The 14,805-nt window shown below is 48.5% G+C and overlaps 1 protein-coding gene across 1 annotated transcript in view; it reads left to right on the top strand.

Moving 5' to 3' along the window:
• Positions 1 to 14,805, top strand: part of MYO7A (myosin VIIA) — an 84,588-nt gene that overhangs the window by 6,829 nt on the left and 62,954 nt on the right. Inside the window, exon 2 of the mRNA XM_047692779.1 lies at positions 14,010 to 14,123. Coding sequence (XP_047548735.1) covers positions 14,010 to 14,123 — 114 coding nt within the window. The remainder of the gene's footprint in view (positions 1 to 14,009; positions 14,124 to 14,805) is intronic.

The following is a 14,805-nucleotide window of genomic DNA, read 5'->3' as shown; positions in this document are numbered from 1 at the left end:
ACAGTTCAATTTTAATGTGTCTCAATGTGGATCTTTTTTCCCTTTACTGTGCAGAAGCTTTTTATTTGGAAGTCCCAGTAGTTTATTTTTGCTTTTGTTTCCCTTGCCTCAGGAAACAGGAGAGATGTTGCTAAAACCGATGTCAGAGAAATTACTGTCTGGGTTCTCTTCTAGGACTTTTATGGTTTCAGGTCTTACATTTAGGTTCCCTTTCTCTCTCTCTCTCTTAAGATTTTACTTATTAGAGAGAGCACATACACAAGTGGGGGGAGGAGCAGTGGGTGGAGGGATAGAGAGAGAAGCAAGCTCCCCACTAAGCAGGGAGCCTGATTCGGGGCTCGATCCCAGGACCCCAGGATCACGATCTGAGTCCAAGGTAGCCACTTAATCAACAGAGCCACCCAGATGCCCCATTACATTTAGGTTCTTAATCCATCTTGAGATTATTTTTGTGTGTGGTGTAAGAAAGTGGTCCAGTTTCCTTCATTTGCATGAAGCTGTCTAGGTTTCCCAATACCATTTGTTCAAGAGACCATCTTTTTTTTTTTTTTTATATACCATTGCATGTTCTTTCCTCCTTTGCCAAAGATTAATTGACCATATAATCATGGGTTTATTTCTGGACTTTCTATTCTGTTTTATTGATCTTATGTATCTATTTTTGTGCTGGTACCGTACTGTTTTGGTCACTACAGCTTTGTAATATAATTTGAAGTCTGGAATTGTGATGTGTCCAGTTTTGTTTTTCTTTTTCAAAATTGCTTTGGCTATTGGGGTCTTTTGTGGTTCCATACAAATTTTAAGATTGTTCTAGCTCTATGAAAAATGCTGTTGGTATTTTAATAGGGATTGGATTGAATGTGTAGATTGCTTTAGGTAGTATAGATATTTTAACAGTATTTTTTCTTTCAATCCATGAGCATGGAATATCATTGTCTTTCATCATTGTTTTATAGTTAAGAGTACAGGTCTTTCATCTCCCTGGTTTAGTTTATTCTGAAGTAGTTTATTATTTTGGGTGCAATTGTAGATGGAATCGTTTTCTTAATTTCTCTTTCTGCTGCTTCATTATTGGTGTATAGAAATGCAGTGGATTTCTGTATATTGATTTTGTATCCCATGATCTTACTGAATTTATTTATCAGTTCTAGTAGTTTTTTGGTGGAGTCTTTGGGGTTTTCTATATCATGTTGCCTGCAAATTGTGATAATTTTACTTATTCCTTACCAATTTGGATGCCTTTTATTTTGTTGTTTTAGTTGTCTGATTATTATGGATAAGACTCAAGGTAGAGCTTTTTGAGCTCATCCTGCTTGGAAATTACTGAGCTATTTGGATATGAAGATTTGTATCTTCGTTTTTGACCATTATTTCTTCTAATATCCTTCTTGCCCCTTTCTCTTCTCCTCTCCTTTGGGATTCCCACTACACAGACGTTGGTCTACCATGTCACAAAGGAGCCTTAGGTTTCTTAGGTTCTGCTCCCTTTTCCTAATTCTTTTTTTTCCCTTCTTGTTCCGCAGATTGGATAATCTCAATTAATCTATCTTCAAGTTTCCTGATTCTTCCTTCTGTCTATTCAAATTTGCTGTTGAACCCCTCTAGTGAAGTTTTCGTATTGGTTATTTTCCAACATGTGATGCGTAATAATTTCTATCCCTTTATTTATACTCTTTGTTTAGTGAGATGTTCGGGTTTCCTTCCATTCTTCGACTACATTTAAGGTAGTTGAGAAAAATCTTTGTCCATAAAGTCCAATGTCTGAGCTTCCTCAGGGAAAGTTTCTATTAATTTCCTTTTACCTATGAATCTCCATACTTGTTTCTTTGCATGCCTCATAACTTTTTGTTACGGACTTCTCTTTTTTCTTTTTTGAAAACTGGACATCGCAAAGATAACGTGATAACTCTGGAAGTCCAGTTCTCCCCTCTCTCTCCAGTTTGTTGCTGCTGCTTCTTGTGAGTTGCAATTCTGTTCAGTGACATGTCTAAACTATCTTTATGAAGACCATCTTATTTGCTGTGTGTGGTCACTGAAATTCTGAAAACCCCTAGGACCAAAAGCTAAACAAAAAACTCTCAGTCCTGCAGCTGGGCTGTGCGTGCGTGCGTGCTTGCGTGTGTTGGAGCATGCCGTCAATGCTCAGGCCATTTACACCCCTGCCTTAGCCTTCACTTCCCTGTGTACATGGAGCTTGAGGTCAGTTGAATGTAAGCACTTAGGGTGTTCTTGGACTTTTTCTGAACATCCTTCCAATCCTGTGCATATATGAGGTTTTCTAGATTACCTCGCATGTGCAGGAAACTTTTAAAACCCATATTGCCCTGTCTTTCTGCCAGGATTTCTGGAGTATCTCTTGTTTTTTCCAGCTGATTTTCCCCCCCTCACGTGGCAGTGGCTAGTTCATCTGTTTTTGAATGTTTTTTTTTTTTTTTTTTTTTTTTTTTTTAAAGATTTTATTTATTTATTTGACAGAGAGAAATCACAAGTAGGCAGAGAGGTAGGCAGAGAGAGAGGAGGAAGCAGGCTCCCTGCTGAGCAGAAAGCCCGACGTGGGGCTCGAACCCAGGACCCGGGATCATGACCTGAGCCGAAGGCAGCGGCTTAACCCACTGAGCCACCCAGGCGCCCCTGTTTTTGAATGTTTTTGACCAGAGCCCTCCCTAATTGCCCCTTCACCCTGCAGATGTTCCAAGTTAGGGAAATAAAGGCAAGTCTTGTGTATTATTCCCTTAGGGAGTTCCCAGACAGGTTACAACAACCATAATTCTTTGATAACATGTCTTTTCTGCTTCTGGCCCCAAGAACCCACACCAGGGATGTGGGCCTACATCTTCAAGATTGCCACAAGACAGGGGTGTGGGGGGGGTAGGTTAGAACACCACAGAGCTCTCCTGCTGGGGTTCAGTCACTTTTCTCTTGATTAAATGTTCTGTTGGTTACTATAAACATTTGAATATTTTCTAGAGCTCTAGTACAGGTGGTTCTGACAGTTTTTGCCACATTTTTTAGTGTTTCTCTAAAGGAATGAGTTCTTGAGTTTCCTTCTTTCCCATCTTCCTTGACATCCCTTGCTCATGAAAGTTGGCACAGTTACTAAATGAAAGCTTTTTGTCTCAACTTGATATGTGTATCCTTGGGTAAGTCTCTTTAACCCCTCTGAACCTCAGTCTCCCCACCTGGCCAGAATTGGCCTGGATGGTGGTAGGGTGGGGTGAGGGCAGCACCATGAGTCTGAGTTTGTGTGAGGCACCAAAGTACAGAAAAGGCGGCAATGGGGGCGGGGGGTGTGGAGGACAGGCAGCACGTGGCTCTGCGGAGCCTGGTGGCTGGGCAGGGGCAGGGAAACAGCCAGTGGGGTGAAGCATTCCTGGCAGAGGACTCACAGAAGCAAAGGAGAGGAGAGGGAAACCCTGTCCAGTCTGTTCAAGGCTGCGGCAGATGAGGCTGGAGCAGCAGTGAGGCCCTGGTTTGGGAGATGGTGTGGTGATGCCACAGTGAGTCACGGGGGCGTGAGACTTGCCTTCCAGACCCGGGGTGCTTGCTGCCTGGGAAGGGGCCTCTTCCCAGGCTTTGGCTCAGGGTGGCCTGGGTGCATGGTGTTGAGCAGTGGGTCAATACTTGCCCCAGTCTCCCTAAGGGGCCTCTCTCCATCCACCAGACCTGTTTTATCATCTCTTTCTTCTTACCTCTGCTTCTCTGTGCTTTGCTGTTCCCTCTTCTGGAGTGCCATTCCCTCTCATGTCTGCCAAAAATAATCACAATACCCAGGTGTCGCCCCTAACACAACTTGCTCTCACGTGATCTAAGCAATACTCACACAGCCATTTGTTCTAATAGGCACGAATGAGTGAGTTACACACATACACCTTTTAATCTTTGCAGGCAACTGAGGTGCCGCTCTCTTGTCATCCCACACATGCGGAAACAAAGGCACGTATGGGTTGAGGAGCTTGCCCGAGTTTACACAGCTTGAGCCGCCTAGCCAGGACTGAACCTAAGCTGTCGGGGTCCTGAGTCCAACCACTCAGTGGCCATGCTGTCCTGCCTCTCCAGGACAAATCCATTCCTCATCTGGTGGTATTAGCCTTATCTGGGTCTGGGGCTGTCCAGGTTCAGGCTGGGAGCTCTGAGGGTGGTGCCCCCTAAACTCTGAGGATCGAAGCCTGAGAAGGTTGGTTAAATGGACAAATGGAAGGAATCCTGGAAGCCCCTACCCCTACCACCTTCCTGTGTCTGAAGGTCCCTTTCCCATGGACACCCGTGGGGGGGGGGGGGATGGGCCAGGGTGGGTGTGTTTATGCTGTGCTTGGCAGGGGGGAGGACCCCTCCCAAGAGCAGGATCCCTGAGTGGGCACAGGAAGTAGGTGGGAACAGCTGCCGTCAGTTGGCTGGTGCCAGGTGGCAGAGTCTGGGTCCCTGACGCTGAGATGGGGTTGGGGGTATAAGGAAGCCCAGGTCTAGTGGGGGCAGCTCTGAGTTCTGTGTGAGGCATCATGGTCTCCTTCCTACCATTCTCCTTACCCCCCATAGTGGTCCAGTTAGTGGGACCAGTTTTTGTGGGACCAGTTAGGCTTCCCGGATTCCAGACAATGGCACGGGCCAAATATGGAAACAATAGGCCTCGAAGAGAGAAGAGAGAGAGGGAGAGAGGAGAAGGGAGGAGGAGGAGAGTCATAGGGCCTGAGCATTCTGGATAGGATGGTGGCCACTGTGGCCCACAGCCCAGCATGATCTGAGCCAGGTGCCCAGTCCTGTGTGGCTGCTAGACACAGGAGCCCAGCTTGGTGCCCGCTGTCCTGGAGAACCAGGGGACACCCTCCCCCAGGCCTCTGAGCTACCTCTGCCTCCTGGAGATCACCAGCTGGCTAGTCTCATGGCTGAGAGAGGAGGACCAGAAACGAACTGTTCAGAAGATTCCTTGTCCTGTTCCTCCCACCCCCTGAAGACAGTTTAGCTGCCATGGCTTTTTAGAAGCAGCCAGGGAGCTAGAAGGATCTTGCAGGCACCTTCCCATCGGGCTCAAAAATTCATGGTTTATTGCGTTCCCCTCCATAACATCCCCAGGTTGCTTTCCATAGAAAATGTACAGATTTTTCTCCAAAACTGTAGTCCTGGTGAGGTTCCAGGTGCCTCGTTTGCACTGAGGCCCGCAGTTCGGTTCCCAAGGCGCCACACATGGTGGTCTGGGTGAAACCGGCCGGCATCCCCACGATCAGGTGGTGGGGGGTCCGGTGCAGACCCGAGAGGGCCAGGCCAGCGCCGGCGCCCCCTCCCAGGTCCCGCCCGCGGGCGTCACCTAAGCTGCCGTTGCCATGGGCCCGCGGCAGATGGCCGGGTTTAGGGTTCCCCGGCGGGCGGCGCGCACGGGATTAGGTGAATTAGGGAGCCTGAGCCGGAGACGTACTGCCACCGGAGCCGCCGCCAGACCCTCCGCGCCATGGAGCCCCGTGCCGACCCGGCCGACCTGGCCAACCCCGTCGACCCCTCCGACCCCTCCGACCCCTCCGAAGCGCACGCCAAGCAGCCGGGCAAGTGGGCGCTGGTGCGCACCCTGAACCACGCGCTGAAGAGTTATTCGGTCCTGCCGGTGAGGCCTGTGCTGGGAGGGGGAGGGTGCACCCGGGACAGGCCGCCCCGGGCCTCTGTTTCCCTGCCTGGCGGGAACTGGGTGTTGGCCCCGAGCGCCAGGGTGCACACGGACAGGGCCCTCTGGTGGGGCGTACCATCCCTGATTCCCAGCGTTATCTTGGCCCTGGCCGCCCCTCTTTATGCCTGGAGCTTTTGCGTTCACCCAAGGTGGAGGGGCCAGATCCCAGAAGGGGCTTCCCCAGCTCTCCGGGGTCTGGAGCAGGAAGCGTCTGCAGGTGCTAGGAGGGGACTCAGGGAGACGCTTCTGGTCTGGCTGGTTCACCGGCATCAGAGCATGGCTGTGGGTCCCCTCTACCACCGGAGGTTAGCAACTGGAGACTTCTTGCTCACAGGGGCCCTTGGCAAGTGGTTTGGTTCACCTTTCCCACCTGTGAAAATGGGGCTACTAAAGCCAGTGTCCCAGAGTGATTTGAGGATGAGAGGGGAAAACAGATCCTGAGACAGATTCCTTTTCATCCCACCAAGGGGGACTGAGCCCTAGGCCCTGCCCAAAGAAGGGAAGGGGCATAAGGGGCCAAGGCCCTGTTGGAAGTTGGTGTTCATCCCACACTGGGCTGCATGCCTGGGAGGGCAGGTGGGTGGACGTGAAGGCCTGTGGGCTTCCCATGCCCTGACTCTGAGTGGGTGAACACTGTGAGCACTGAGGCCCAGAGAAACAGAAAGGCTTACCCAAAGTCATCCAGTTTTAGTGGCAGAGCTGGGACTGGAACCAAGATCTCTCTCTCTCTCTTTCTTTCTTTTAAATTTAATTTTATTTTTTCAGTGTTCCAAGATTTGTTGTTTATGCACCACACCCAGTGCTCCATGCAATACATGCTCTCCTTAATACCCACCATCAGGCTCACCCAATCCCCTACCCCTCCAAAACACTCAGATTGTTTCTCAGAGTACACAGTCTCTCATGGTTTGTTTCTCCCTCCAATTTCCCCCAACTTACTTCTCCTTTCCATCTCCCCATGTCCTCCATGTTATTTCTCATGCTCCACAAGTAAGTGAAACCATATGATAATTGACTCTCTCTGCTTGACTTACTTCACTCAGCATAATCTCTTCCAGTCCTGCCCATGTTGATAGAAAAGTTGGGTATTCATCCTTTCTCCTGGAGGCATAATATTCCATTGTATATATGGACCACATCTTCCTTATCCATTGGTCCATTGAAGGGCATCTTGGCTCTTTCCACAGTTTGGAAACTGTGGTCATTGCTGCTATGAACATTGGGGTACAGATGGCCCTTCTGTTCATTACAACCTTATCTTTGGGGTAAATACCCAGTAGTGCAATTGCAGGGTCATAGGGTAGCTCTGTTTTTAATTTCTTAAGGAATCTCAACACTGTTTTCCAAAGTGGCTGCACCAACTTGCATTCCCACCAACAATGTAAGAGGGTTCCCCTTTCTCCACGTTCTCTCCGACACATGTTGTTTACTGTCTTGTTGATTTTGGCCATTCTAACTGGTGTAAGGTGGTATATCAATGTGGTTTTGATTTGAATCTCCCTGATGGCTAATGATGATGAACATTTTTTCATGTGTCTGTTAGTCATTTGTATATCCTCTTTGGAGAAGTGTCTGCTCATGTTCTGCCCATTTTTTGACATGATTATCTATTTTTTGGGTATTGAGTTTGAGGAATTCTTTATAGATCTTGGATATCAACCCTTTGTAGTGTCATTTGCGAATATCTTCTCCCATTCCGTGGGTTGCCTCTTTGTTTTGTTGGCTGTTTCCTTTGCTGTGCAGAAGCCTTTGATCTTGATGAAGTCCCAAAAGTTAATTTTCACTTTTGTTTCCTTTGCCTTTGGAGACATGTCTTGAAAGAAATTGCTGTGGCTGATGTCGAAGAGGTTACTGCCTATGTTCTCCTCTAGGATTTTGATAGATTTCTGCCTCATGTTGAGGTCTATTATCCATTTTGAGTTTATCTTTGTGTATGGTGTAACAGAATGGTCGAGTTTCATTCCTCTATACAAAGTTGTCCAATTTTCCCAGCACCATTTATTGAAGAGACTATCTTTTTTCCACTGTATATTTTTTCCTGCTTTGTTGAAGATTAGTTGGCCATAGAATTGCGGGTCCATATCTGGGCTCTCTACTCTGTTCCACTCATCTATGTGTGTTTTTGTGTCAGTACCATGCTGTCTTTGTGGTCACAGCTTTGTAGTAAAGCTTGAAATCAGGTAACGTGATGCCCCCAGTTTTGTTTTTGTTTTTCAACATTTCCTTAGCAATTCAGGGTCTCCTCTGGTTCCATACAAATTTTAGGATTGTTTGTGCCAGCACTGAAAAATGTTGGTGGAATTTTGATAGGAATGGCATTGAAAGTATACTTGGCCCCAGGCAGTATAGACATTTTTTTAAATAAAGATTTTATTTATTTATTTGACAGAGAGAGATCACAAGTAGGCAGAGAGGCAGGCAGAGAGAGGAAGGGAAGCAGGCTCCCCGCTGAGCAGAGCGCCCGATGTGGGGCTCGATCCCAGGACCCTGAGATCATGACCTGAGCCAAAGGCAGAGGCTTAACCCACTGAGCCACCCAGCCCCCCCCCCCCCCAGTGTAGACATTTAAACAATGTTTATTCTTCTGATCCATGAACATGGAATGCTTTTCCATCTTTTTGTGTCTTCTTCAATTTCTTTCATGAGCGTTCTGTAGTTCCTCGAGTACAAATCCTTTACCTCTTTGGTTAGGTTGATTCCCAGGTATCTTATGGTTCTTGGTGGTATAGTAAATGGAACCGATTCTCTAATTTCCCCTTCTGTATTTTCATTGTTAGTGTATAAGAAAGCAACAGATTTCTGTACATTGACTTTGTATCCTGCCACATTACTGAATTGCTGTATGAGTTCTAGTAGTTTGGGGGTGGAGTCTTTTGGGTTTTCCATATAAAGTATTGTGTCATCTGTGAAGAGAGAGTTTGACTTCTTTGCCAATTTGAATACCTTTTATTTCTCTTTGTTGTCTGATTGCTCTTGCTAGGACTTCTAATACTATGTTGAACAGGAGTGGCGATTGTGGGCATCCTTGTGGTGTTCCTGATCTCAAAGGGAAGGCTGTCAGCTTTTTCCCATTGAGGGTGATATTCACTGTGGGTGCTTCATAGATAGATTTTATGAAGTTGAGGAATGTTCCCTCTATCCCTATACTCTGAAGCATTTTAATCAGGAACAGATGCTGTATCTTGTCAAATGCTTTTTCTGCATCAATTGAGAGGACAATATGGTTCTCCCTTTTCCTATTGCTTTGTTCTATCACATTGATTGATTTGCGAATGTTGAACCACCCTTGCACCCCAGGGGTAAATCCCACCTGCTCATGGTGGATAATCTTTTTAATGCACTGTTGGATCCTATTAGCTAGCATCTTGTTGAGAATCTTGGCATCCAAGTTCATCCAGGGATATTGGTCTGAAATTCTCTTTTCTGGTGGGGTCTTTGCCTGGTTTGGGGATCAGGGTAATGTTAGCTTCATAGAAAGAATCTGAAAGTTTTCCTTCTGTTTCTTTCTTTCTTTCTTTCTTTTTTTTTTTTTAAAGATTTTACTTATTTATTTGACAGAAAGAGAGAAATCACAAGTAGGCAGAGCAGCAGGCAGAGAGACAGAGGGGAAGCAAGCTCCCCACTGAGCAGAGAGCCCGATGTGGGGCTCGATCCCAGGACCCTGAGATCATGACCTGAGCCGAAGGCAGAGGCTTAACCCACTGAGCCACTCAGGCACCCCTGTTTCTATTTTTTGAAACAGCTTCAGGAGAATAGGTATTATTTCTTCTTTGAAAGTTTGGTAGAATTCTCCAGGGAATCCATTAGGTCCTGGGCTCCTGTTTTTTGGGAGGTCTTTGATCACTGCTTCAATCTCCTTACTAGATATTGGTCTATTCGTGTTGTCAATTTCTTCCTGATTCAGTCTTGGAAGTTTATAGGTTTCCAGAAATGTATCCATTTCTTCTAGATTGCTTAACTTATTGGCATATGACTCTTAATAATTTCTGATGGTTGTTTCTATTTGGTGTTAGTTGTGATCTCTCCCCTTTCATTCATAATCTTATTAATTTGGGTCCTCTCTCTTTTCTTTTGGATTAGTCTGGCAAGTGGTTTATTGATCTTATTGATTCTTTCAAAGCACCAGCTTCTAGTTTCGTTGATGTGTTCTACTGTATCTCTAGTTTCTCTCTCATTGATTTCTGCTCTAATCTCGATTATTTTCCTTCTTGTGTGTGGGATTGGCTTAATTTGTTGTTGGTTTTCCAGTTTTTTAAGGTATAAAGAGAGCTGGTGTATTCTGGATTTTTCAATTTTTTTGAGCGAGGCTTGGATGGCTGTGTATTTTCCCCTTAGGACCGCCTTTGCCGTATCCCATAGATTTTGGGCAGAATTGTCTTCATTCTCATTGGTTTCCATGAATTGTTTAAGTTCTTCTTTGATTTCCTGGTTGATCCAAACATTCTTAAGCAGGGTGGTCTTAAGCTTCCAAGTGTTTGAATTCCTTCCAAACATTTTCTTGGGGTTGAGTTCCAGTTTCAAAGCATTGTGGTCTGAGAATATGCGGGGAAAAATCTCAATCTTTTGGTTCTTTCTTTTTTAAGATTTTACTTATTTGTGAGAGAGAAAGGGTGCACACAAGCAGGGGGAACAGCAGGCAGAGGGAGAAGCAGGCTCCCGGCTTAGCAAGGAGCCTGATGTGGGACTCGATCCAGGACCCGGGGGATTGTTCGTGACCTGAGCAGAAGGCAGACAGTTAAGATTTCTAAACTGTGTGTTCACTGTGGGTGTGTCCGGCTTCCCTGGTGAGGGGGTGGGGTCCCAGGTACTTTTGAGAACTTTTAAGATCGATCCATTCTGAGAAATCGCCACTCAGGGTCTGGGAGACTCTCTGCTCTAGCCACACACGTGACAGAAGAGAAACTGGAACTGGCCCCCTGTCACGTGGCCATACTGAGGCATCCATCAGGTCACAAATAGGATTCTCAATTCAAGGTGAAGTCTCTAGTGGGGCGCCCTTCACAACGGAGTGGTTATGAATGGGGCCAGATGCAGGCATCAGTGCTTGGGGTCTGGGGATTGGACGGGTCAGTGGGGTAAGACCTGGGGCCCAATACTCCTTTCCTCTCCTCCCTCTTTCTGCCCCACAAAGACAGTTCCTGTTCTTTTCCATCTTCCTTCCCTCACCCAGCCAGGACTCCCAACCCATGCTGCTTTTGGTTCAGGCCCTGCCCTACAGGTGCTCCCAGTTTTATCCGTCGCCATCATGACTGTGACCAGGTACCTTTGATTCTTTGGGCCTCAGTTTCCTCATCTGTAAAAATGAAGACTCCTCCAACCCACCTGCATTCTGATGCCCTAAGAACTTGGGACCTGGGACCATGGAAACTTCTCTCCTCAGAAGTTCTCAGGTCTCAGAATTTTCCCTGAGGTCTCTTAGCTGCTATTTTAGCCTTTTTCTTCAAGTTGAGACCCAGAGCAGAAGAAGAGAAATTTAAGTCCCTGTCCTCCTCCTGACTGTTCTTGATTAGGAGAGTTCTAGTCATTGTTTCTGTAGGCTCTGAGCTCCCTGCTCAGCCTCTCTGAGCTCCCATTTCCTGATCCCATGAGGTCTTTTATTTTGGTTATCCTCTGTTCCCTGAGCAGGATACATTTTTCTGTGTGCCAGGATCTGTGCTGGGTCAGGGGATACAGGTGACTCAGACTCTTGCCCTCCAGCTCTGCCCTCCACGGAGGCTCCCAGCATGACCCACAAGCCATGTAAGGCCAAGGATCCTATCAGTGTTTCCTGTTTTGCTCACAGAACTGGGTTCAGAGAGATGTCAGGAAAGAGCACTGGATTTCGTTTGTCAGCTTCGGGCTTCATTCCTAGTTTTACTACAGAACAGCTGGGTATTCGAATTGTGGCAAGTTTCTTGACCTCTTTTGAGGAGATGAGGTAGATATAGAATGCTCTGCCTGAGGGGTGTCCGTGAGATCGTTAGTCACAGGGAAGCATCTAACTTGCTGTCTGGCCCATCGTGGGTGTACTGGGAGTTAACATGAAGGAATATCCTGGCCAGCCTGGCTTCCAGAAGTTAGTGTTTATCTCTGTCTCTGGCTCTTTGTCTCCGCTGCTATACATTCTTCATTCTTTCTCACACACCCTCTGTCACATGCTTTGTCTCTTAGACACACACAGACACACACACTCTCTCTCTCTCTTTCTCTCTTTCATCGAGAGACAAATTCTGTTTTTTGGTGTTTGACTCTGGGGAGTCCCTGAAGAGACGCAGCCCCGGCCCTGTACTTGGGGGTGTGTGTGTGTGTGCTCCATGCTAGTAGTGAAATGTTGCATAGATGGTGGTCATCCCGTGTGGTGCTGGCTGTAAGGGGCAAGCCCAGAGGCCCTGGAGCCTGGAGGGGTGCCCCCATTCTCTACAGCAGCCAGAGAGAGCTTTTGAAAATGTAAATTCGTCATGCCATTCTCCTGCTTAAAACCTTCCAATGGCTTTTTGTCATCCTTAAAAGAAAGTCCAACCTCTGTCATGGTTATAGGGCCCTATGTAACCTGGTACCTGCTCGTGGTCCCCCCCACACCCTCCCCTCGTCTGGCTGTAGGCACTCTGCCTTTCCCATCTGTTCACGGCTCTGTCCCCAGAGCTGGAATGGGGCGGGTCCACAGGGGGTTCTCCATAAGTACCTGCCGGATGAATGAATGAGCTCTTCAGCGGTTGGGCAGGAGATGGAGGAGGAAGATGGGGAGGTGGACGGGGCCAGAAGACCTGCACAGACTGGTGGGCATCCTCTCTGTGGACAGGTGGGCAGGGGAGTGGGCAGGTGGAGAAGAGCAGTATGAGCAGCTGGTGGCCGGTGGCCTGGAACTCAGTGTGACTGAAGGCTATCAGGAAGCGCAGTTTGGGACAGAAGGGTGACACGGGGCACCTTACGGGAAGCAGCCATGCAGCCTGGGCACGCAGCACAGATGCTCGGGAAACAGGAGTTTCTCCTCCCCAGAGGCTCTCCAATTCTCCCTCCGTTTTCTGGGAGAAAGCTCACGTTCGGAGCTAGCCTGTCTCTGACAGCCTGTCTCTGATGTGCGTAACCTCCCACGAAGTGGTAGCTGTGGACAAAAAATAGTTGATTCTGAAGGGAAGAGGGGGAGGCCAAGGCAGGGAGGTGCTGGCCTTGGGACTCCCTGAGCCCACCTGTCAGACACTGGCAGAGACTGAGGCTCAAGTCAGTCAGCAACTTGTCCAGGGCCCAGCCTGGACAAGAGCCTGGAACCCGTTCTCCTGCCTCCCCGCCCAGAGCCGTTTCCCCTGGGCTGTTCCCGCAGGGTGACTGGATTGTCCTATTTTATCAGCTGTTCTAGCTGCCGCGGGGTAGTGGTAAATTCTCCTTTTATTAGGATGTCTGCATTCTCTCACCCTCTGGGGCAATACTCTAGTTCAGATTAGGATAAACTCCCAGTTTTACCTGCAGGCCGATGACGGGGAGCCTCTGCAGTGCTGGGCCTTGCCCGGGGCTGTGAGGGCTGTCATCTGCTCCACTGTCCATGTGCCTGGGCCCTTCCCAGTCCTCACCATCCTCTGCAGCAATGGCGTGAGCGTGTTTGTTCAGCTCTTTGTTTTCTGTCTCCTCCCAGCTGCAGTGCAGACTCCATGTCACTGCGGGATCCCCAGTATTTAGATCAGTCAGTGCCTCGTATTCAGTAGGTGCTCAGTACATATTTGCGGAATGCACCCATGCCGAAAGCATCTGTTCTAAGTCCATTTCTCTGCCTCTGGGTTTTGGGTTTGGCTTCCGTGTTCCTTACTGGGTATGTAGTCTAAGAGCAGGGGCACAGCGTGACACCCTCCCCCTCAAGGTCAGGGCTCTTCCTGCAAGACAGGAGGCAGTGTTGGGGGACTCATATCGCAGGGCCCAGCTCAGAGCAGTCACTGTGAGGAACCCACCCCTGTGACTCTGAGACTTGCCCCTGCAGGTGATGGAGGTTGTTTGGGTGTCCTGTGAGGATGCCTCCTTTAGGACAGAGGGAAAGTGGTTTGGGTGGCTTGGTGTTTCAGCCTGAACCTCAACAGATTTGCTATCTGTGTAGGGGGTGTAGAGCCTTGGGGAGAGCTGGGCACTGGACAGGCCTGGGTGTGAAGCTGCCCAGCCAAGGGGTCTCTTTCCTGCTCCAAGCCTCTGCTTACCTATCTGGGAAATGGGGGCAGTAAGAGCTGATAAGAGGAGGGATTGAAGACCTTGGATCAGTGCTGGGCCTGGGGCCTGGCACCAGCTGGCTTCCAGCCCTTTCTTTCCTCTCCTGTGGTTGGCACAGGAGCCTCTGTTGGGAGGAATGACGGCCCAGGATCCCCCTCCCTTCCACCTGGCTGTGATTCTCTCTCACCCACAGGGGGACTATGTCTGGATGGACCTGAGATCAGGGCAGGAATTCGACGTACCCATCGGAGCAGTGGTGAAGCTCTGTGACTCTGGGCAGATCCAGGTGGTGGATGATGAAGGCAATGTGAGTAGCCCCCTACCTCCCCTGCCCCTAGGCCTTTGGGAAGACCCAGGCAGACAGGTCACCTGAGGCAGGGGCTGGGCAGGAACCTGAGGGTGTTGGAGGCAGTGCCTGTGCCCCTACTTCCACCTCTCAGACACTCCATCTTCCATGCAACTTTCTCACTGCCCCAGCGAGATGGTGCCTCCCTTTCTGGCCAGGCTCCTGGATTCTATTTCCATGAGCTCCGGGCATTCTGCCTAGTGTTCAAGATATGTGTGTGTGTGTGTGTGTGTGTATGTGGTGGGGGGGCACCTGCCCGTGTATGGTGGTGGGCAGGGGGCGACGCCAGGCTGGGAGCTCCTCAGGCACAGGGGTGTTTTGAGTCAGACAGATTGGATTCCAATCCCATCCTGCCCATTTGTCACTTATGCAACCTTTACCAAGTCTCCTTCCCTTCTGAGCCTCAGTTTCCTCTTCTGTAAAATGGGGATCATACTAAATGTCTCATCAAGTTATTGACCCATATGTTGGGGCCCCCATAGAGAATACCTCAGTAAAGTGAGCTAGACTAAAAATGCCTGCTCCATTGGGTTACAGCATCTTAGGAATTCATTGCTTACCTTGGCACTGCCCTAGGAATCCGTCTAACAGATTAACCCTTTGTTTCTTGCAGCCCTGAAGGGAAAGGATACGGGAGGTGTAA

The sequence above is a fragment of the Lutra lutra genome, chromosome 10 (assembly GCF_902655055.1).
Source record: "Lutra lutra chromosome 10, mLutLut1.2, whole genome shotgun sequence".
In the NCBI taxonomy this organism is placed as follows: Eukaryota; Metazoa; Chordata; class Mammalia; order Carnivora; family Mustelidae; genus Lutra; species Lutra lutra.
Note: the sequence above shows the minus strand (reverse complement) of the source record. Positions and strands in the feature narration are given on the sequence as shown.